Source organism: Pithys albifrons, chromosome 1 (genome assembly GCF_047495875.1).
Source record: "Pithys albifrons albifrons isolate INPA30051 chromosome 1, PitAlb_v1, whole genome shotgun sequence".
Classification (NCBI taxonomy): Eukaryota; Metazoa; Chordata; class Aves; order Passeriformes; family Thamnophilidae; genus Pithys; species Pithys albifrons.
Window position 1 is genome coordinate 65665172 of NC_092458.1, and position 23760 is coordinate 65688931.

General features: G+C 42.1%; 1 protein-coding gene across 1 annotated transcript in view; it reads left to right on the forward strand.

The window, feature by feature from the left end:
* Nucleotides 1–11644: 11644 nt before the first annotated feature.
* The window catches only part of UBL3 (ubiquitin like 3), a 61870-nt gene continuing 49754 nt past the window's right edge, over nt 11645–23760 (forward strand). The window contains exon 1 of the mRNA XM_071553165.1: nt 11645–12636. Within this exon, the coding sequence (XP_071409266.1) occupies nt 12610–12636 (27 nt within the window). The 5' untranslated portion in view covers nt 11645–12609. The remainder of the gene's footprint in view (nt 12637–23760) is intronic.

The following is a 23760-nucleotide window of genomic DNA, read 5'->3' on the forward strand; positions in this document are numbered from 1 at the left end:
TTTCCAAGTCTACAGAGATCTTTTCTCCTGACACTTTATTTCCTTATTTATATTAGCTAGAATGCAAATCCATTTTAAGAAATCACCTGTCTTTAGATTACAGGGTTGAATAAAAAGCTTACATGCCAAAAAGTCAGCACATTCATTTATTTGCCAACATTCCGTGATACAGCAATCCTGTGATGCATCACTTGGATGCTTATTGTGGAGAAGGAATGGTGTTGAAGACAGTGAAATGAAACTGAATCTAACAATGCATGCCAGCAGCTAAAACAAAAAAAAATGCTTTGAAAAAGAATTTCTAACCAACCTGTTTAAATTGTTTCTTCAAACCAGTACAGGTGTCACCCACCTCCTTGTTACTCTTGATACAAGTTGCTACAGGCTGTTGTTTATTTAAGGTTCAACTGTAGGAAAGGAGAAACAAATGTGGAGAAGTTAAAAAAACAACCAAACCTTACTACTTTTCATATAAAAATTCAAATTCTACAAAATATTGCCAGTGGCTTAGGAAATACAGAAAATGCAACAGTGGCTCATGGGTCCTTGTGGATTTTCAGCAGGGCAAACACTGCTGCCATGGCTCACCAAGCAGGGGAGGGATGGTCTGGTGCTGGTGAGACTATGGCAAACACATAATGTTCAACTCTTCACTGATCTTTCAACTCTCTACCTGAATTAGTACCTGGGCAGTACATAAGGACTAAGCTAAAACATGCAAGAATAGGCAGGGTAGTGTTGGTAAATGGCAGCATTCTGATGAGAATAGAATGCCTTAGTCCCTGACTTTATGAATTACTGAGCTATACGTTCCTCTTTATTGTTCTTCTCCATCCGACAGGCTGTGAGCTACTCTAACTTAATACTCTTGCGCTTCCCTGCTCACACTGCTTTTCTCATGTCTTTTTTAACCTGACTCATATTTGCAACATTCTAGGCTCGGATGTGATTAAGAGTCACCAGATGGTCTTATTTAAACTGGCTTATTTGAGACCAGTTCCTTCCTGAAGAACTTTTTATGGCCAAGTGTGATGCATTGCCAGTCTCAGTTGTTAAGAGTTTGAAGAGTAAAATCTATTTTGTGCAGATGAGATTGGGTTTTTTAAGACTGATGTGTGGGTTTTGCCATGTGGTTACATCTATGCAAGCAAACAGCCAGGGGCCTTGTAAATCCAAAATCAACCTGTGGAGAAGTTTGCCTATATTATTAAATTTGCTAGGATCCTAGAAAGAATTGTAAAGGTCTAATACTCTTGGGAGGTGGAAAAGTCAAAGCAGCATGAGAGCTCTGCTGGATCACTGACAGCCTGCAGAAATGTGCTGCTTTGAAAATCAGTTGTTTACCAAAAGGTTTGCAGGCATATACTGCCTGCAAAAGCTCAAATGGAAATGCATTTTTTGTTTCATCATGCTACACACAGTAATCAGGAATAGAAGAATCCTGTCTGATGAGAGTTTTCATTCCTTTTCTTTTAGGAAAAAAAGAAGTCTGAATAGCTTTTTGTTTTTCAGTCCTTGCCTTGTTCCACTACTTTAATATACAGCTTTTACCCACTTTCTTAACTGCCACTTATACGCTTTCTAAAGTACAGGAAAATTAGTTTTTCATACAAAAGGGAAGAGGTGTTTCATAAATAAGGAAAAGCAGGAGTCCACTTCTACTGCTGTCATTTGTCACAGAAAGGGTAGGGAAACTGAACAAGATCTTTGTTTGGTGGCATTTTTAATACTCTTGAAATACTCTAATATTCTGGATAACAGTCTCTATTTAAGAACTACCTCTTGCTGCATCTACAAAGAAATCTGAAGCAGTGAACTAGAAAGCATACCCACCTTACATGGCATATTAAAACTATGAAGAAAAAGAGATCTAGGTATGTTTTCCCAAACCTTTCATGTTCTCTTCTTGTTCTCCTTCAACAAGCCTTTAACTATCAGCTCCCTCACTGTCTCCTCAGTGTTCTACATAAAGATCCTTCTGGAAAAATGAAAGGTTTTCTGACCTGATACAACTCTTACCTGGGTAGTGGGACTCTGCCCATATAGTTTAATAGCAGCCAGGCTCTGACTCAAGGACCTGATGCTGCAGACTCCAGAGCACATGTTGTAATTCCCGAGTAGCCTCATTTAATAGAACAGGCAGCCCATAACCTTCTCACCTCCTTCAGGAGAGCATCAAGGCGTTTCAAGTGATGCCATGATTGTAATGCATCATTCATCAGTTTGAAAAATGAGTTAATTAAGTGACAATAGAAAGTTTTGTGCTGCAAAGGAACAAAAGAAGAACATTTTCATGCCTCGAGGTGATTATTATTTAAGCCTTGATCCTGCCAAAGTTTATGCACTTGCTGAAGTATGTAACTAGTTCTGCTTGCTGTTATGTAATTCCTTCAGACTGTGCCCACTGACTCCAGCCAGGGTGGTACTGCTTTCATGCTGAAAGTCCTGCATAAATATTTGCAGCCTCCTTGGGGCTGGATCTCAGCACTCTGGAACATGGACAATGCCAGGGTCTGGGTGGGTTGGTGCGGAACAGCCCTGAGCATCAAATCATGATGAAGTTTCCACATAAGCAGTGTGAGGAGCTGAAAACATTGTGCTGGTGGGGAGAAGTGAAAGAGATTGGGGGTAGTCCACAAAGGTTACCTTCAGCTGTATAAAAATGAAGCATCTAAACTAATTGTGTGGGCTTTTTAAATGGTCCATGGAAAGAAGTTAAGCATCTTATCTAAGAGGTCAAGGTGGTGGATGTATCTTGCTCCACTGATGACAAATGGAGGCCTGACAAGTAGCTTACATAAGATATCCAATGTTTTTAAAGAACTAGATTTAGATGAGTTGAATCCCATCCTTAGCATACCAATAAAAGGAATCTGAGGATGTGGCATACATTTTGGTGCATGGGCAAAAATTGACACTGTTGCTCCCACCCAAGACACCAGCCCACTGCTAATGGCAGACTCAACATAAGTGAGCAGTGACAATGAGGTCTGACAAATTCTCTTTTTATTTAACTTTTAATTAAAAGCATTTTTAAAAATTAGTAAAACTAAACTTAGTAGAAACTAACAAGGCTCTTTAACAGCAACTATACATACACAGAACAAACTGAAACATGGTAAAATCTGTCCACTCAGTCTTTCAGACTCTGTTGCTCTCTTGCTGACAGTAAACCAATCAGAAGACTTCTCATGCTAACTATTTGGGGAACAGTTGTGTCTAGAAACCAAACACCTACTACTGTCCACATAGGTCTTGGGACTAGAATGAGAAAGGGAGGCTAGAATGAAAGGAAGCCCTCTTGGGTTTCATGATTGTGATGAGCGAAAGTGAAAATAGAGAAAAAAAATCAATCTCAACACTGGCAGCATTCAGGACCCAGCTGACTGTGAGCTTGGAAGTAACGCAGAATTCAGGTTCTTATTAATTTGTCCAGTCTCTCACTTATCGTATTGTAAGCCAGGAGTCATTCAGATTACATCAGTGGAGTCAAACTCATATAAAATTATTGCAAGAAAATGCAGCTTAAAGTCTGTTAAAAAAATTCCTATATGCAAGACTCCATTCCCCAGAGCTACTTTTTTTCCCTGTATTTTCCCTTTTAAAACTGAAAGAAAGGGGACCATTCAGCAAAACAAAAAGCAGTCATTCAGTGTTTCATATACTGACAACATTCATCCTCAGGAAGTCTTTGTCGATTGTGCCTCCCATGTATAGTAATAAAGTAAAAGAAACACAAAACTGTGGTGTCTCCATATCCTATGGATGACATGAGACTATTGTCCTGCTATGTTTAGACAATGCCCCACCACTCATGGAGAGTCTCCCCAACAACAGTAGCCAGTTACCAGAGGTCAAGCAACTTCTTTAGCCAATTAAAAATAGCATTTCTAGACACTGCTTCATTCAGATATTGTTTCTAGTCTAAAGACTAATGAATGATAGAAAATAAGGCAAATTAAATGTTATGTTACATTGACATAGTGTATATAAACAACAATTAATTCCTCGGTGCAAATTCCGAGATGGGTTTTTGTTTTCGGTTCAAGTAGCATACAATCAGATTTGTGTGTAATCTCTGTGAGAGCTTCAGCTAATTTAAAAAGTGCTCAGAGAATTAATATGCATGTGTGCATATAGATTTAGAGCCTATACAAGCATACATTTAAATATATATAGACATGCATATGCATGTAAATAACAGCCTTCAATTACAGGCATATGAAGTTACTTAAATCTGAATAGTTGTAACATAGTATAGATAACAGACATGAAAATCAAAGAAGCAAAAATGATTTCTTATTTCAATTTAGTATTTTTAGAACTAATTTTATGAATAGTAAATGAGAGCCATAATGGGAGCTCACTAATGTTTAGCTACCCACTAGAGACCCTTACAGTAAAAAAAATAGGACTCAGCTGCCTAATAATGTAAAAACTAACCTGCTGCAGTCAGCAGGACAGAGGGATGATAAAAGAGTCAGAATCCCAGCGTCCCTGCTGAGCCTGGCTCTGTGCAGCTAATAGGCTACACCCAGCCTTGGGCTGCAGCAGCTCCTACAAGGCACAAACAAAAGCTGGGATCCTGGTAGCACCAAAAAGCAACTTGAGCTTCAGCTCTCATGTTTTACAGTTTTACAAAGCCATTTTCCTTCTATATCCTTGATTGGTCTGAGACTGATACTTGGTGCTGCTCTTCTACTGTCCTCTCTTTCACATAAACTATGAATTTTTCATTATTTTTTTCCAGACAATTTCTTTTGCACTGTTCAGTTTTGCAACAATCATTCTCCAGAGTCACAGATTCTTGTTCCCTTTTCTGCAGAGCTGTCTCTTAATTTGATATGGCACTTTTCCTGATCTTTGATCTTCCTCTTCTCTGGCAAATTTTCATAGCTTTTTCCACCATAACCCTTATGACCAGTTGTACAGGACTTCTTAATTTCCATATATTTGACTTCCTGATATTAGAGAGTATTTTGCTGCTATGTTTTGTTGAATTCAAGTCTCACGATCAGAGCTTGAGCATTACTTTAATGGTTCCCCCAGTTCCCCTTGTCAGGAAGCTGATCCAGGATGGATGCTTTTCTGACAAAACTTCTCCTTCCTGTTTCTTTTCAAATATAAAGTAAGGGACTTACAGTTTTGTTCGGGGTTATTTTTATGTATGAACTGGACAGTTCATATAACTGTTAATTCTTAGATGTACACATAGCTAAACCACCTCAAGAGCACTGGTGATTTGAGTTGGTTAAAACTTGGTTGTAATAATGCCAAGGTCATGGGTTCAATCCCCTGTATGGGCCATTGACTTAAGTGTTGGACTTGATGATCCTTGTGGGTCCCTTCCAACTCAGAACAGTCTGTGATTCTGTGACTACTCTATAAAAGGCTTGGTGACTTCTTGGTCTTATACTCGTTATTCTTTCCTTCTCCTTATTCCACCTTTGTACCCCCTCCTATGAATCTTCAGTCCTGCTCCTAGGAGTTACCTGACATAATTTGTGACATCAATAACTGTAACACCACTATGTTGTGTCTCTGCAAGACCCATTAGGTTGGCAGAGCATGGTTCCTGCCTGGTTCAGCCACGTCAGGAAGGTCAGGATTAACTTTGCACACTCAATATCACTTGGTTGTTTCCTATTGTCTTGTGTTTATACATAGGTGCTGCGAATGTGAGAGGGAAAAATAAATCCTTAAAGCATATTGGGGCATTTGGAGGAACAACACAAGTTGTTTTAAATAGCCATGTGGTTTTATGTTCCAGAAAGATCAGTCTGATGAGTAACTTAAGAAGTAAATAAATAAATAAATCATGATTCTAGCTGGCTGTGTGTATTATAAACTCTACAAAATCTCAGAGGTCCTTCTGTTGCCTTTCTGCTGGTTTGGAGAAAGGTGAGGACCTGAGGAATGCTATTCCCAGAAGCCTGCTGGCATTGACAGAGAGGCTGATAGGAACCACATGCTGGTTTGGCTTGACACAGGAGCAGGAAACAGGCAAAAATCAGTGTTCTTCCAAGAGGACAGGAATCAGTTTAGTGAAAAAAAGGAAAAATCTGAAAACACAAAATAAGATTTTTTTTCCAGAGGCCAGAATGAGAAACCAACAGTGCATAGGAGCAGACAGTGGGTGGTCAGCCCTCACTTCTAGTGCAGATTTTTGCCTGAATGCTTCTCTGTAAGGGGCCTGAATTGAGTGTGACTGAGTCACACGGAGTTAAATGCAAATTCGGCTCTGTAAGAGTTAAAAAAAAAAGGCCACGTGTTTCTACAAAGGTATTAAAAGTATCCTGTTGAGAAACCCGGTGTGTTCCCTGCTGCCCTGCATATCTTGCCTGTGTGGCTGCCAGAGAGGGAAAGAATCCTGATCTGTCCCACAGCCAAACCCTTGAGAATTAAACCCTTTGTCTCAGCAGCCTTTCACCTTCTTAAGCTGCTCTGAAAATCTAGAGACAAATCAGAAACTGCCTTAAAAGAAATTTTGTGGTGGTGTGTTCCCTCTCCTAAAGATGCTCTTGCTCTGCCTCAAAGCAAAAGCACTGGAGAACAGCAGAGGACTGAAAGTTTTCGATGTCAGTCTTGGGATGTAGGTTTGAAGTGGTCACCAACTCCAGCAATAACAACTGCCAGGAGAGAGTGCTGCACTTCTGAAGAACAGCAATCAGTCTAACATGTTAACATTGGGTCATGTTGCCATTAAGGCTATAAAGGACATGAAGTTTTGTGCTTCAGGGCATAAACCAGCCTCTCTGCCAACCTTGGCAGCAATGGAAACTTAGCAAATAAGATGATTATAATGTGATTGCCTATTGTGGGAGTTGGTGTGTCTTTCTCTCAAGCATTTGATGCTGGCCACTGCTGGAGACAGGATATCACATTGGCTGGACTAATCTGCTTTAGTGTAACAAACCTTTTATTCCTACTAAGCACATCTCAGTACAGAGTCAGGTTTCAACTAGTACTGATGGCCATGAAATGCTAAATCCACAGCCCAGTGTACTTATAGATACCTGACACAAATCTTCTCAAAGGGAACACAGGATGGCCAAATTCTACTTATGCCATGTCATATTTTTCAAATGAGGAGCAAAATACAAGTTTTGTACTTCATCATTTTCCCCCATAAATGTCCAGGACAATGATGATGAATGATTTTGTACCTGGATGGCTAAATTCACATGACAGTTCTGCAAAGGAGACTTAATGGAAATAAGATTTGTGCATCTGAGTACAGGATTAGGCCCCAAAAGCAGAATAGCCTTTTAAGCTCTCTGTGTTGCTAGCATGCCTCTTGAACAGCATTTACCCTTTTTGCTTGATCCTTAAATGGAGAAAAGATTTGTTTTTGGACGTGTATGCCTGTAGCACTTGCCTGGGATTTATCTGCAAGCTGATCCCAGACTCAGCCTGCAGTTATGCTTTTGCAGGGTCCCTTGTTCCAGCCGACTACTGCTGACCATAACTCTCATTTCCTCTCTGTAATGTGAAATGAATACTATCATAACAACATTTTTAATACATGCCAAAGAGAAAAGACCTTTTTTCTGTTTCATATTTGACCACCCTGCATTTTAAATTACAAAATCAGTGGGATGTGCCCCTATCATCATATGTAGCACAACTTCTACCAGGATCATCGTGCAGCACCTTTTTTTATTAATTTGTCTGGCACACAATCACCCTAGAATGACCCCCAGTGTGTACCAGTTGTGTTGGATCCTCCACTCATTTGTGTTTGGTTATCATAGATGAGAGACAGGAGGGAAAAGAAATCATTCAAATGTGATATATGTCAACTATTGAGTAAACCCAACACCAGGAACCCTTCAGGACAGAACATGATATGTACTTATACTGTGCTGTGCCTAATACCATGGCATTCTGGTCAGCAGTCTTAATGGTAGATTAATTTAGAGATAGTAGTTGTAGTAGTTGTCACAGTAGTAGATAATAATAATAATAGATCATTGACATCTCTTGGTCAGTACAGCTGTGCGCCAAAGAGAGGAACTGACCCTCATTTATACAACACTTGGCAGAAAAGTTGAACAACTTGACTGTATAAACACAGTAGCAAGGACTCCTGACTCCTCTTGTACCCCACTTCATCAACACAAAATGCATGATCCTTCCTCTTAATGGACTGCTGAAATAGAGGGGAGAAAAAAGGCAAAACCCACAAAATCATGCTGGTTTCTTTCCTATGGTAATGTCCCAAGGATGTACTTATCTTTATGCACTACAGGTGAGTTCCTCCATCTAAATAATTTAAAAGATCCATCTCCAACGCAGCAGGTGTGCCCTGCTGCTGTCTGCTTGCCTTGCTGACCACTCATCCAGTTTGCCTGAGCTTATTGCTGTCCTTACTTGCCTGACTTGCTTGGGCACATGGACTTCTCGATGTCTGATCAAAGGGTATTTCCACACAACCTTTTTCAATTGACCCCGTGAGCTGTAGAGGATTACATGGTGTGCTTTGCCTCCTTGTAGCAGAGCGGGTGAGAAGGGCCATGTACCTCAGCTGTCACAGTGCGGCCAAGGACATAATTTTGCGTTGCCACTGATTTCAGTCTGCAGCAGGAGACAGCTGTGACCTGCAGTGTCTGAAAAGCAGTTGTGGTACCTATTCTCTTGTCCCTACTATGAGAGTGATAGCGGGAAGGGTATGGTCAGGGCACCTCCTAAATTACCCTGAGATCACCTCGAGGCACCCATACAGGGCTGCTGTCTAAAGGGTGTGAAGGGCTGGTCTGCAGGATGGCCTTAAAGCACATCTTAAGATCCCATTTAAATTTAAGATGTTGTATGTAAGTGGGTTTTGGTTCTCTTTTTTTTTCTCCAGGGAGAAGCCCACATCAGCAGGGTTCTACTTGTAAACTCTACTCAGCAAGATCTATTACAATTCTTCAATCTGTCACTGATTTAACTAGAAAGTCATAGTGCCTAGGAATAAGTATTATTTGGAATGAAGAGACATCCTTCAAGGGTCATCTCTTGGACTCTATCAGTATTTTTATTTAGATAATCTGTTAAAACAAACCCCAAAACTAAACCCAAACCAACCCCCCCCCAAAAAAAGGAATGAGGAACCCTTGCACTTCCTCTGTCCCTCAAGGACACCCCATTAGAGAAAAAGCAAGTGGTGCTTCAACAATTTTCTGTTACTACCACAAACAAAAGCTTTTTATATACTGTTGGTGTCTAGAAGGCCTGACAGAGTGGGGATGTCACTGATTTCCCAAAATGTACCGTCTAAGCAAATGAGGCTGATGAGAGAAGGAAGGATGTGCCTAAAGTCATACAATGTGTATCAGTACAGAGTTATGGCAGAGGTCACACATGTAGGGCCAATTCTGCTGGTACCCAACTCTGCTCCCAGGCATCAGACAGGGCTGCTTGCTGTCAGATCTGTCTTCTGAAGGAAGTAGCTTTGTGCTATTTTGGGGCAGGGTACAAAGTAAAGATTTATAACCTCTACAAGGGATGGTGTCTTGCCAGGGGTTGTCTTTGCAGCATGAAGTCCTAAGAAAGGCAACCTCAAACTTTTAGTATTAAAGGGAACAACTCTGTCTTAATTTCCTGTGGTTTTACATGAGATTTGTCCACAAAGGAACCATCTGTCACCATCTGCTTGATTTTCTTGATTTATTTTTTTTTCTTGGACAGTTTCACAGTATTAATATGTGAATGTGCCTCTCCACACCCCTCTCAAAAGGCTAGCTCATTTTTTTCAACAGATCTGCACCTTGTGTGGATTTTTTGTGTCTTTGAGGTGGAGTGCACTTTTCAGCAGGCACTGCCTTTCTTTGTTGAATGCTGGTCTCCAGGAGCCGCCTGGAATAAGGAATAAAACGCCCACTGCACACAGCGTCTCAGATTACTTGGATGCATAACAAACATGGGGCTCTTCAGGAAGCAGGGTGGCTTTTGAAGGGGCATTTGACATGCTGAGGAAGCGCTTTTTCGCCAGGTGCTTCCAAGCTGGAAGTCATTGTTTGCGCTGTGAATCTTACAGAAGCTTTTTTCATTACTAAAACTACAGTTTGGGGGGAAAAAACAAAATAAAACACCCCCACCCCCAAAAAAACCCCAAAACAAAACAAACCAACCCCCAAACAAAACCTCAAGAATAATGTGAGAAATGGGAAATACAAAGAAGTGACTTACAGGCCCAGACTTGCAGAACTGGGGTGCAAAAAAAGTAAAACAGTGACATGAAAATGTAGCAACCTTCCAGTATCTGAAAGGGACCTACAGGGAAGCTGCAGAGGAACTCTCCATCAGAAACTGTAGTGACAGGACAAGGAGTAATGGGTACAACCAGAAAGAGGGGAAATTTAGGTCAGGTATTAGGAAGAAATACTTTACTGTGAGGGTGGTGAGACACTGGAACAGGTTGCCCAGGAAGTGTTCAAGGCCAGGTTGGATAAAGGCCTTGAGCAACCTGGTCCAGTGGGAGGTGTCCCTGCCCATGGCAGGGGGTGTTGGGACTGGATGACCTTTAAGGTCCACTCCAACCCCTTAAGATTCCATGAAAATTTCCTTCTTTTAATTACTTTTCTTGGAAGTACAGGCGAACAGCGCAGGCCACGTGCTAGGCACGGCACTGCCTACGGGAGGAGGAAGGGGCCGCGAATCATAGAATCATAGAATCGATTGGGTTGGAAAAGGCCTCTGAGATCAAGTCCAACCCTTGGTCCAACTCCAGTCCATTTACCAGATCATGGCACTCAGCACCACGTCCAATCTCAGTTTAAAAACCTCCAGGGATGGGGAATCCACCACCTCTCTGGGCAGCCATTCCAATGCCTGATTACTCTCTCTGGAAGGAATTTTTTTCTGACCTCCAACTTAAATTTCCCCTGGCAGAGCTTGAGCCCATGCCCCCCTTGTCCTGTTGCTGAGTGCCTGGGAGAAGAGACCAGCCCCCACCTGGCTAGAACTTCCCTTCAGGTAGTTCTAGACAGTGATGAGGTCACCTCTGAGCCTCCTCTTCTCCAGGCTAAACAACCCCAGCTCCCTCAGCCTCTCCCCATAGGACTTGTGCTCCAGTCCCTTCATCAGCCTTGTTGCTCTTCTCTGGACTCACTCCAGCACCTCAATATCCTTTCTGAACTGAGGGGCCCAGAACTGAACACAGTACTCAAGGTGTGGCCTCACCAACACAGAGTACAGGGGAAGGATCACTGCCCTGGTCCTGCTGGCCACGCTATTTTTGATCCAGGACAGGATCCCATTGGCCTTCTTGGCCACCTGGGCACACTGTTGGCTCATGTTGAGCTTCCTGTCAATTAGTACTCCCAGGTTCCTTTCTGCCTGGCTGCTCTCCAGCCACTCTGTCCCCAGCCTGTAGCACCCGAACGCTCCTGAGGCAGCTGCAGCGCCTTCGCGGTAAGGCCGCAGTGAGTGGCGGCCGGAGGGAATCTCTGTGGTCCCCGGGGGAGCGGCGCCGGTGCCGCGGAACCGTCCCAGCCCCTCCGGCCGCGCTGCGGGACGAGCGGCAGCCCCGGCGGGGAGGGGCGGGGGCGGCGGGGAGGGCCAGGGAGGCCCCGGGGACGCCACAGAGAGCGGGCGGGAGGCCCCGCCCCGGTGGCGGTGGGTGCCGGCGCCTACAAGCCCCATGGTGCCGTGCGGGGCGGCGGCGTGTGACGCGGCGGGAGTGGGGGCGACGGAGGCGGCGGAGGGTCCGCGTTCTCCCCTGCCGCGTCCCCTCGCTCGGCTCGGCGGGCGCCATGTTGGGTTGAGCCGAAGATGACAGGGGGCGGCTGCGGGCGGAGATCGCGCTGAGGGAGCGGCACCTCCGGCTCGCAGCGCGGCTCTCGGGGGGCGCCCGGAGCCCCGGCGGACGAGGCGGGGGAGGGAGGGCGGGAGGGCGGGCTGAGGAGGCGGTGGCGGCGATGCGAGCGGAGAGCTGAGGCTGCGGGAGGCGGCCGCCGTCGAACGCCCCCCGGCCCCCGCCGAGCGCCGCGGGGGAGCGCTCTCCCCTCCGGCCGCCCTCCCTCCCTCCCCGGCCCGAGTGCCCGCGGCGCTGGTGGATGCCGCACACCGCCTAGAGGGGGCCGCAGCCCCGCGTCCTCCCCAGCGGCCCCGGGCCCACCCCGGCCCTCCCGCCTCCTGCCCCGCCGCTAGGGCACGGCCAGGTCCTGCCTGCGCGCCCGGGTCGCTGCGCCAGCTGAGGAGGTGACTTGGACGCACCATTATCCCGCGTGAATCATCCCGTCGTCATTTGTCGAGGCTGGGACACAAGGCAGAGGGAGAGAAGGGGGGAAAAAGCCCTCACGCAGCTCATGTGTCGGGGTAGTCCTGCTGCCTGCCCTACCTGGCACTGCTGGTGCTGCCGCCGCCGCCGCCGCTGCTGACAGGGATCTGCTGCCATCTCTGGTCTCCCGCTGGCTCCTCGGGCACAGCCCGGCTCCGCTGCCCCTGGATATCCTGCGCTCAGCCTTCCCCGCTGCTCACCGGGCACCTCTCCCGTGTCGGGGACGTGGAAGCTGCTGCCTCCGACGCTGACTCCGATTTTGCTTCTTGAAGATCTCCGGCGGGCTACTTTTGGTGCTGCTTTTTTTTTATAAGTTGATTTAAACCATTTAGGATAACATCAAAATGTCCAGCAGCGTTCCAGCTGATATGGTGAGTCTTGGTACTCTTTATTAAATAGTATTGTTAAAGAATAACGTTTATTTCCGTCTGGGTTTGGCAGAAAAGATGGAAAGATGAGGGGTGTGGGAAGAAAAAAATTGAAAGGTCTCGGTTGCGTGTGTAAGGAACAAAAAGTTCCCTGTTAAAAACCCCCTCTCCCGCCCCAGATGCTGGTTCTGCTTCGCTTTTTGGTGGCGGAGTGGGAGATCTGCATCGTCGCCTCCTGTGTGGCAAGGGAAGGAAGGGGGATACCAGCGCTCCCTCACCTATGGCAGGCAATACCTGGCTGCTCACGCTTCTCTCATGTAGCACTGCTGTTCAGCACCGTCGAGCGTTCTTTGAGGGAAGAGAAATACGAAGGAGAGCATTCGGGATGAATTGCTAAACACATTTTTTTCGTTTATTTTTTGATTCTTTCCTCCTGTACGTCTTAAGCTTGGCTTGTGTCTTGCCGACGCTTTGTCTTCCGATGTTGGTGGGAAGTTAATCTGTTCACTTGCTGCCGGGTGAGAGAGATTCTCATGCGCTTTATTTTCATGGCGAGGTTCTTTGTGCACTAGCTGCAATCTGGACATTTTTCAAGGGCACTCCTAGTACTTCTTATGGCGGACTGTACTTCAGCTTGTATTGGATACGCGGCTTGGTACATTTAAAATAGGAAGGTATAGCAGGGCATGAGGATGTAGGGTGAATCTGCTAAGTAATCATCCATTCAGCCCGAACGGACATTCTCCATTTGTATATATTTCCATAAATCAGGATACATTTCTGTAAATCACTTAATTGGGGGAGGGGGGGGGAACCAATCCCAAACTTGTAGCTGCAGTTTGGTATGTTCGTTCTTTATTCTTAGGGCAGAATATTGTCCACTATATCCACACGACTGTTCACCTTTAAAGGTAATTTCCGCCTTCGCCGCCTCCCAAAAGCAGACGACTTGTCTATGCTTTTTTTTTTTTTACATTCAGGGTGAAGTTCTGTTTTGAGTGTAAAACCTACCCAGATAGTGATAATAATGAAACCGAGTAGCCCTTGTTTCAGTCATTGACATACAGTTAATTGGGATTCGTATGGCAAGGGGACTGTTGAAATAATGGTATCCTTTTAGTTGCTTACTGTTTCCTTGTCAGTTTTTGTACAGCAGTCACAATGAGTGAATTTTGGCAAAAAAAAAGAGCAGAAACAGTAAGATATTGAGGATGATCAAACACGATTATAAGCTTACTTTTTTCTTCTGCCTGCCTCTCTCAAATACTATAAATAAATTTTGCTTCCCCTGGACGAAAAGAGTGATGAAAGGATTTAAAGTCAGAGGCAATAGTCTCCTCAGCTATTAGTTTTCACGTATTTCTTTTTAGTCTTTCTCTCTTTGACTTGTTAAAGCTTTTTGAACCCCCTTCTCACTTGCACGTGGCTGTCTAGCGTTATATCACAGAAATCCTCGCCTGGGCTGGGGAGGATTAGATGCAAATCTCTCAGTGCTGCTTTTTAAGTTGCCTGGAGGAGTCCCTTGACTGTGATATGAAGAGCACTCCTCTTCCCTCACCCTGGGCTGAGCTGCCACCTGCACACTCCTGCTGGGTCCTTCCTGCCTGGGAGTTCTGAGGCTGCCACTCGGCTTGCAATGTTTGACATTTTCTACAAAATGTACAGATTTTAAGATAGGGGAAATACGATTTTGTGCCTATGAAAACTGTTTCCTTCTGTAATGAGAATACCACAGCCGGCAATAGCTGGGCCTAGTGCTGCTCTGTTTATTCAAATCAGGAAGAAGCTCGTTATATACAGTGATGTTTAAATACTGAGTCATTACAAAAGCATTTGAATGAAGATGTTACCAATGTCGATAGAATTTGATTGAATTAATAGGTATATTCTTTCCTGTCTTGGGATTATTTTTTTTTTAGTTTCTGCATTATTAGCTGCAGTTTCCCTCCAGAAGTTTGGTGTGCTGTGGATATTCCAGTTATTAATTACAATTAATAAATATTGCTCGATCAAAAGAGTGCTTGAAGACTCCTTTTGGGTCTCCTTTTGTCACCATCCTCCATATTTCAAAGGAGCTTGTTCAGAATGAAAACGGGATTGCCATTTGTTTGCTCTCTAAAGAGGAGCACTTACCAGGCTGTCACCTTGTTTATATATGTTTTTATTTAGTGTAGGATTTTGCAGTTTGCATTTTTCTTATCCACCCACTGTGTAATTTGCATTTGCAAAAAATTGATTTCCCGTTTCTTTAGGAGTTGGCATCAGTGTGATGGAGTGTCATGTTAAGAAGCCTCCTTTAGACTTAGTAAATCTGCTATGAATTACATAAGTATTATAATAATTATGTCTGAAACTGTTTATGTAAGATTCATGAACTAACCTTCTCATAATAATAATATTATAATTGTTGCTTCTTAAAAATGTGCTAATTTGTCTTCCTGTCCCACCTTAGAGAATGAACTGCTCTACATAAATTTGTAGTAAATTATCTGATCTTCAGCAGGCTTTGTACTTGCAAGCAGGCATAATTTGACCCAGTCTCCTGTTCTCTGACATTTAGTTGACTTCTTTCCAGAACTGCAGTGGATTTTACCAGCTAACCATTTCCACATCACTTCTTAAATAATTAACACAGTACTTTATCATTTGCATTCCACTAATAAATTGGATAGTGACACACCACATTCTGGGTATTGTGACTTCGTGGTGCGTTATTCCTTAGCAATGTGTGCTACTTACAGATTAAAACTCCACTCCTGGAATGAAACCTGCTGATATTGACCTCGCTGCCTAGGTAGTTTCATTAACTTCATTAGGACTAGATGCGTGTGATAGTTCTTGAAGAATCCCTGCGTATCTGGAGGCTAATTTGGTTCAATTTTTCACATAAGTTTTGGTCACTGTGGAGGCAGCAGTGCACCTCTGATTATGTTCAGTAATTTCATCAGGTAATTTATCAGTTTTACCATTTGGTAGCAGTGAGAGTTTGACTGTGAAGAACAGCAGGGCTGTTTGCAAGTTGTATTTGTTTTGTAATGATAAATAGACGTGAGGTCGGTTATGGACATGTGAAATTAATTATGCTGTTTTTTTGAGTGGACAAAATGAAAGTGGTTTGATACTTGTTTGTTTGAACACTGCAGCTGACTATTTTAAAGAAAGCTAGGAAAAACTTACGATCATTCAAGGAGTTATTCCTCAATTGAATAATCCGCTTTATTCCCCTTGTGGAGTCATCACAAGATTATGGAAAGGTGTGTCTCTATATTTTGTGTGCCTGTGATACTTCTTACAGTTACAATTCTTCAGAGATTGTAGAAGATCACAGCAGCCTGCATGACTAAAAGTAGTAACAGTGTCCACTGTTTCCTGTATTTGGTGCATGTTATGTAGGTATGAAAAGGCTCTGCCAGCACTTTCTTTCTGGGCAGTTCTTTGCATGCCCTCTAAGACATCCAGTTCTTTTTCTGTGTAAATAGTAACAGAGGGTGATTCTTTTGGCTCATGGTGGCATTTTTATTATTTGTTTGGTTTGCTGTCAGGGTTTTTTTGGCATTGGTAAATAGCAGAATGTCGTAACCCATCAAACAATTAATTTTTAATGTGCACAGCCATTGAATCCATATGCTATACTGAGGACATGTAGGTGGTATAGGAGAGATTATTTTTAAGAAAACTGAATGTTTGGTGGAAGGCAGTTGCAGACATACAGGAGGATGGGAGGGTATGGTCTGAAGTGCTTATATGTGGACTGTTCAAAGGAGGTAGTAGGTAGAAGAACAACAAATAGAAACCTTGCTCAGTTCACCCCTTGTTAGTGTCAGCATCGTTAATGGAAATGTGTAGGTGCATGTTCTTTTTTAGGAAATTGAAGTAGAATGGTGATGAATAGTTTAACATATGTAGGTACTTCCTTTTTAATACATATTAATGGCGGCTAATGGAGGAAAAGGATGGATATGTAACTGATGCTGCATCAGTAGGACAATCTTGGCATCCAGGAATCAGGTTCAGACATGAGACTCAAAGGAGTAGCTGGTTGTGTGGCAGCTGAGTCTTGTTGTCCATCATTCAATCTAAACAAATTCTTTCATTTAGGAATAATAGGTGTACTTTGTTCATTGGTAGCCTTTTAATGTATTGGAACAAAAGATGAGAAATCACACATCTCTGTTCTTCTGTTTTAGCTGCTTTTCATTTTACCTTCAGTAGGTTGTCTTTCTGGTTTTGAAAATTAATGTATTCCTAGTAGCCTTTGTGCATAATAGTCATAAGTTAGTCCTCTGTTGTTTTTAATAATAAAAGTCTAATTATTTCTCTGTATTTTTGTACCCCCCACATGCTAAAAGTTCATTACATTCTATGATAAAGAGAGCTTATTGAATTTTTCTATATGGATATTTTTGCTTCCCCTTTTGGATTTTTCACAATTGTTTGCTGATTGTAACAGATAGGAATAGTCTGCCTATCTTTTGCCATTTTCAAGGGTGTGTTTTGGGTTTTTTTGCATCCCCTTGGAGATGGAACTGGTGGGATCTGTGTTATAAAAAGTTGCTTGAAGAAGCTTCTTCCTGACTCCTTATATATTGAGCCAACATTTAAGGCCAGTTGAACCTTTGTGTTGCTTCTCGCAACTAAATGAAGAACCGTGTTCTCTGTTATCTGCAGCAGTGACCAGGGGTAAACTTACCAAGGCTGATGTTGAGTGTGTGTATTTGGGTATACTCCAAAATTATTTGCATTTCTTGTTTCCCCCACCCACGTGTTTTTGTTTCACAGATTAAAAAATGTCACAGCTATTTATCAAACAACCAAAAAGAAACATCTTGGTAACGACCCACATTTTTATGTATGGAACTGTAGCGGAAACTTCTTAACGTACTAACATGTTAAACATACTCTGAAAAAATGTTTGCTTGTCCTTCATCTCATTTTCTTCGGGGTGAGCAGCTGCCACCTGTGGATAAGATACTTAATGCTGGGTCTTGGTGCAGCTCTGAACTTCAGATGGAAGTGTAGGCTGGTGCTGTGAACTGTTCCTTCCTTCCTGCCACCCACCCTTGTTGTTGTTGTTACCCTAGTTGGTTTCTCTGCTTTTGTTGTCTCACTCCATGAAATCCTGGAGGGGATTTATAGTGAAGGACATTTAACTCCTCCCTTGTTGGGAATGCTGGGAAGCCAGCAGTAGCTGCTGGCAGGTTCCAGCAGGACTGAGAGGCAAAAAACAAATGCTGAGTATATCTGAGTGTAGTAAAATGATCACATCTACAGCAGGAACACTCAATTCTGCATGTTAAACCATCGGCAGGTGTCAACTGTGGTAACTGTGGTAGGTAACTGGAGAGGTCAGTCAGGGCCTGAATGGGGACAAGTTGCACCTCTCGGATGTGGAATTAGGGATAACTTCCGATATGTGTAGTCTGTGTTTCACCTTGGAGCTTGTCACTGCTGTTTGTGCATATATTAACCTAAATTCCGGGTCATTCAAGGCCTATATCTCACTGCCTTGGCTTGGCTAAGGCTGCTGTAGGAAGTTAGGCTGTCTTTGCTGCAGGCTTGGTAAACAATACTCTTGTGTTACTGTAAACAAAATGGCTATGGCCATGCTTTGCTGTTTTTTTTTGTTTGTGTTTTTTTTTTTGTTTGTGTTTTTTTGTGTTTGTTTTTTCCCCATTTGGGAGTTCTTCCTAAGTACAACTTCCGTTCCGTTGAAAGCCATGGTCACAGTATTTGCAGTCAATGGGATTTACTTGGTTTATATTTCTGGTCAGTCAGCTTTGCTACTCAGTAAAAGTCAGAATGTAAACTTCTGGTGATGTCCCTGAATCTTCTTATGCAATTGTGAGCAGAATGGAGACCTCAGTTCTGACTCAGCCTGTGAGTGCTACACTTGCAGGAGTCCAGAAATATCTGGAATGTGACTAATCATTCTTGTGGTTTTATATAAAAGAGATAGTACAGCTTATTTCCAGTCTCTTCCGAGTACAGTGTTGGATCCACCAGCTTGGGTTTTGTTCTGAGTATGGTGAAAAGTGTTGCTGCTGCTCAGTACTCTTTCTCACATTAAGTCTGTTTTTACAGCAATTAATTGAGTCTACTGAAGCAGCAAACCTTCCCTGCCACAATTTTGCATGCGTAAACTTTAGTTCATCTTAATTATTAAAGGGCTATGACTGAGTGTGCTGTTTGCATTGTAGAAGGTGTTGTAAATGAGCAGAATGTCAATGAGAAATTTTAATGTCGTTATTCTCTTGTCAGATTTAAACTTTGAGACCTCAGCTCTTCATCAGTTTTAACATAATTTAGAGGTCTGTCTTCTTGAATTCAGTTATTGTTAAAAATTATTCTATAAATTCTTCTAGAAGGACAGCCTTTAATTTTTCGTGGCTTCTGTTATACAAATGTTGCAGAACATCTTAAGGCAATGACTGGAACGCTTTTCACTTGATTCACCTCCAGACAAATATAAAGTCACAGATGTAGCACTAAGTGTTGCAAGCCCTGATGGTGAGGAAAGACTGAGGGAAGAAAAGCATGAATAATCAAGATCCTGCAGGAACTAGTAAAAGAAAAGGGCGCTGCGGCATCAGTTGAGGTTCTGCAAATAGCACCATGTGCTTCAATACTAAGGATTCTTTTGTATCTGAAAACCAATGTGAAGGGGGAGAAACTGTTGCTAAACAAGCTTTCTAACAATGTAGATAAATTATATAGGAAGTCTGTTTGGTTTTGAGAGCAACACTTAAAGAAAAAGTTAAAGCCTTCTTATTTGTAGGTCTGATGGGCCCCAAAAGTAGTTCTGCAAAAATGCTTAAATGTTGCAGCTGAGAACTCCTGTATTTGTGAAAATTTGGTGTATTTTGTGGTCACTTACTGGGAATGTGTTTAGCTGCTTGATGGAGGATAAGTTTATTGCTGCTTGTAAACACTCCACAGTGAAGCCTGCTCTCAATTCGTAGTAAGATGTTGCAAGTATGTTAAAAATCTGATTAAAAAATAGTGTAAGTTTTCCACAAATAGAAACTTTGTGTTAAATGAAGATTTGGCACATTGCACAACTGTGACACTGGCATCAGTGTCTTGTAAGTTTTCTTTTTACTTTCTGTGGAGAAACTTGAAAAGAGCTTGCCAGTGACAAGATTGCACTTGTGAGTTTATTTTGGTTTGGCTACTCACTTAAAATTATTTGGGAGATTCAGTTTAGAGTTAAAGGGAAAGCTTGTGCCAGAGTTTAGCTGAGGCTTAGTTCCATGACACTGTTGTTATGGAGACAGAAATAAGCAAGAAGCTCTTTGAGTTTTATTTATCTAGATTAACCAAGTAAAAGCAGAGATTCTGTCTCGGACTGGAGTAGGTTTGTTTTACTGCTGCCTGACAAGAATCTGTGCCTTGGTGGGACGTAGGTACCAAAATGATGCTTCCTGTTGAGCTGCAGAGATGCAATCGGAAAGTGTTTGTGTTGGTGTCTACCTTCTGGAGGGCTGGCGCAGATTGCTCCTCAGGACACTCTAATTTATGTCAATGGCTTGGACCACCCCTGAGGAACAAAGGTGGTTTTATCCTGGAGTGCTCTTTAGCTGCAGCTGAGGATCTGGATTTTAATCTGTGAATCTGTTGGCCATTTGGATGGGAATGAAAGTTTAGCTCCTTTTTTTTTTTGTAAGAGTGGTCCTGAGCTCTTCTGTAAACTCTTCTGTGATCTTCATTATGCAATATTGTTTCGTGTTGCACAAGAAATTATCTCAAGCACCTGATAAAAGTGGGATAACAATTTCAAAATAAAACACAAGAAAGCTATATGTGTTTTTCTTTGAGCCTGGAAAGAACAGTGTGTTTCATCTCAAAAAGAATAGTACTTCAAAGCCATATTCTGTAGTATTGGTATGTCCTCAGCAGAGTTATGATGTTGTAATGCTTTGTGGTCTGGCAGAGATCCACATCACCATAACCTGTTTCTGATGCTTAGCATGTACTCTAGATGGTACTATTTAATCTGTCCCCAGAATCTGACATGTGTTTTTAATACAGAGAAATAATGGAATAGTGATAAAATAGTGAAGTGTAGTGTTAGTCAAAAATCTTTCATAGCTGAGGTTGTACATTCAAGATTCTCTTCTTAAAAGTAAATTAGTGCCAATCCATATGTGAATATGTGTGGCATATACTAGTAAATATCAGGAAACTTACTATAAATTACATTACTATAAAATAGGTCTCTAAAATTTCAGTCTTTTTCAGGATTTATTTTAAAATTAAATAATTTCTAGTACTTTTAGGCATGCTTGCTTTTTGTATGCTGTAAGAGCATAAGTGCCTAGTTGCAGTATTTTCTTTTAGTTACAGATTTTATATTTGTATGGGCAGTAACATCAAAATAAAGTTAATTTTTGGAATAGCGTGTGTTTGTATTTGATGCACAACACATCACTTAGGGCATATTAAATGTGAATATTTTTTATTTTGCCTGTGAGTGAATCTGCTTTGAATCTGTGCAAACAAGTTGCACATTGTAACAGCTGTGTGGTGTGACAGTGAAAGCTCAGCTCTCACTTCTGAATCCAGGTTACTGATCTGTGATGGAAGCAAATTTTATTGGACTTGCATGTTTTACTTATTATTGATTTATACTTTGCATGCTTGTATAGCTATTTTTGGCAATAACCCCCAAACTTTTAGAAAGCTTTATTAAAATGTTGTAGGTGTGTGGAATAAATCCCCATTTGCTAAGTCCACATGATTCAGTGATAGTAAAGTTAACGTGAAATTGCACACAAAATAATAACTTCCAGTATCCACATTATAGCACAGAAGTGTTGAGGAGGATGTACTTGTGTAAGTTTATAAGAATAGTTAAAAAGCTGTCCTCTCAACAGAGGTTTGTACTCTGTCTTATGAGGATTTTGTGAGTTTTTGAGTGCTTTAATTTTCTGGATTTTGCCTGCTGGACTGCAGTGTCCTATATTGAGCAGGACTGACTGTGGGCAGACATCATGTACTGCAGTAGCTGCACTCCCCTGATGGTTTCTCATCATGGGTGGTGCTGCAGGTAAATCTCTTCTGAGGCTGGCCTTGCACTGGTTGATGTCAGTGGGGTGCTGGCATTGGTGGTTCAGCTGTTCTCCCAAACACCTGAGGAGATGCTGTGCTTTTCCTCTTACACAAAGGTCATAGTAATATTTCTTGGAGTCTGGTTTGGCTGTATCACTGTCCAGCTGGAGCTCCTGGGTTTGTAAAGTGGGGTTTGTCCAGCACCCTGCACATGAAAGTGTATAAGGACTGTTGGACATGAATATTCAAAGATTTTTTACCAAAATGAGCTGTAATGTGTATTCTTCATGCTGTGAATTTCCAAGAAAACGTGTTTTAAAGGCCACCTGTATAATTCAAAGGTGTATTAAGTATTTTATGTAAGGTCAGCTCTATGCCAGTTCACTTCAAGCTCAAGTACTAAAGGAAGGAAAGCTTTTATCTCAAAAAAAAAGTTAAAAATATGCTAGTGAGTATTTCTAGTCATCTAGGCAGAAGACTGGGGTTTTAGGGCACAACATGTTAGGTCTGGCACTATGAGAACAGCATGTTACTGAGATACTTGGCTTTATCTTGAGGATCTCATTGTCATAACTAATGGCAAGATAACAAGGAGCTGTTATTAAAGAGGAATTGCTACTGGGCTTGAATTCTGTCTACTTACTGCCTCTGGCCTGTGTATTTCCATACGAATCAGGATTTCTTGTAAGTCTGAAAAAGGGGTAATTTTTATATATTTTTTTTCAAGTTAAATTTAGATTTATTTGGAGGTTTGAAATAGCCACATAGTGGGTGGGATGCTCAGCAAACTGTGAGCGCGGTTGTAGTGAGGCCTCTGGAGGATGAAGCTGTATTACTAATTGCAAAATTGTCTTAGTTTGGAGAGGATCATCTTTGAGTTGTTTCTTCCCACTAGGAAGGGAGAAAGTGGTTCAGGGAATAGCCATGGAAATCCCCCTGGAGGGCTGCAGTGCTGTCGCAGAATATTTCTTGTTCCAACATTCTCAGGCAGGCCCTTGATGATCCGAGCTTATGTGCTCCTTGCACTTTACTGCAGGAGGTAATCAGGAATTGGAAAGCTTTTAATGGGGAAGTTTTGGTGGGGCTGCCCTCCAGAACCACAGCTGTAACTTTCCCTGAATTAACTATGAAGACTGGAAAAATCCCTATATAGAGCCTGGTTCTGTTTTTAAGCTGAGCTTGTCTTTCAATGCAGATTTTGTGGCTTTTAAGCAAATACAGTTTATCTTGTAAGTTTTGCTACTGTGAGAATGGTGTATGTATCATAGCACTGTGTGTGTCATGTGTGGAAAACTCAGATTAAGAGGGAATTCCTTCCACTTGTAAAAGCACAAAACCAGTCCTAAATATCTGACTGTTCAACAATATTTATCCATCCTGTGACGTTAATTATCTCTTTTTCCTGAACCAGGTGCTTTCCCCACTTGTCTTATCTGGCACATCCTCATTGTTCAGAGGCTCGATCAGTGTCTCACCTTCCTGTACTGCTCAAACTTTTCTTGGAAGTCTTAATTGTCAACCTTCTTGTGACACTACTCTTCTTAACAACTATTTAATAAAAACCCATTACTTTTGGAAAATCTGTGAGAGAAGAGGTTACTATTTATCAAAAAGTTTGGATATTGTGGAAGTGTGGTTTGACTTAAATGTGCTCTTATGCTGGATAACTGCAATAGAATTGCAGGGAATAAAATCTTACAGTCTTTGCAATTCACCAAAACAAATTCAAACAGATGAAGACTTTCTTGTTTTGGTTTCTTTGTGGTGTTTTTTGTTTGTTTGTTTATTTGTTTTAATGAAATTTTATATTTTAGTTAAATTTTGTCAACATTTCTCAAGGCACCCCTGCTCTGATGCATATTCTATGCTTGTCAGTCTTGCTTGTTCAGATTATGACTGTACCAGCATTTGTTAAGCCAGTGTGCTCTTTGCTGGAGTGAAGGATTTATTGCAAAAGAGTTCTTGTGAATGAGTTAATCATGAGGCAAAGGCTGGTATTGATACATTGAGATGTGCTCCCAAGAACATTTGGAGAAAGGTTGTAACTGTATTAATGAGTTATAAAAAGCAAGTTTTGAG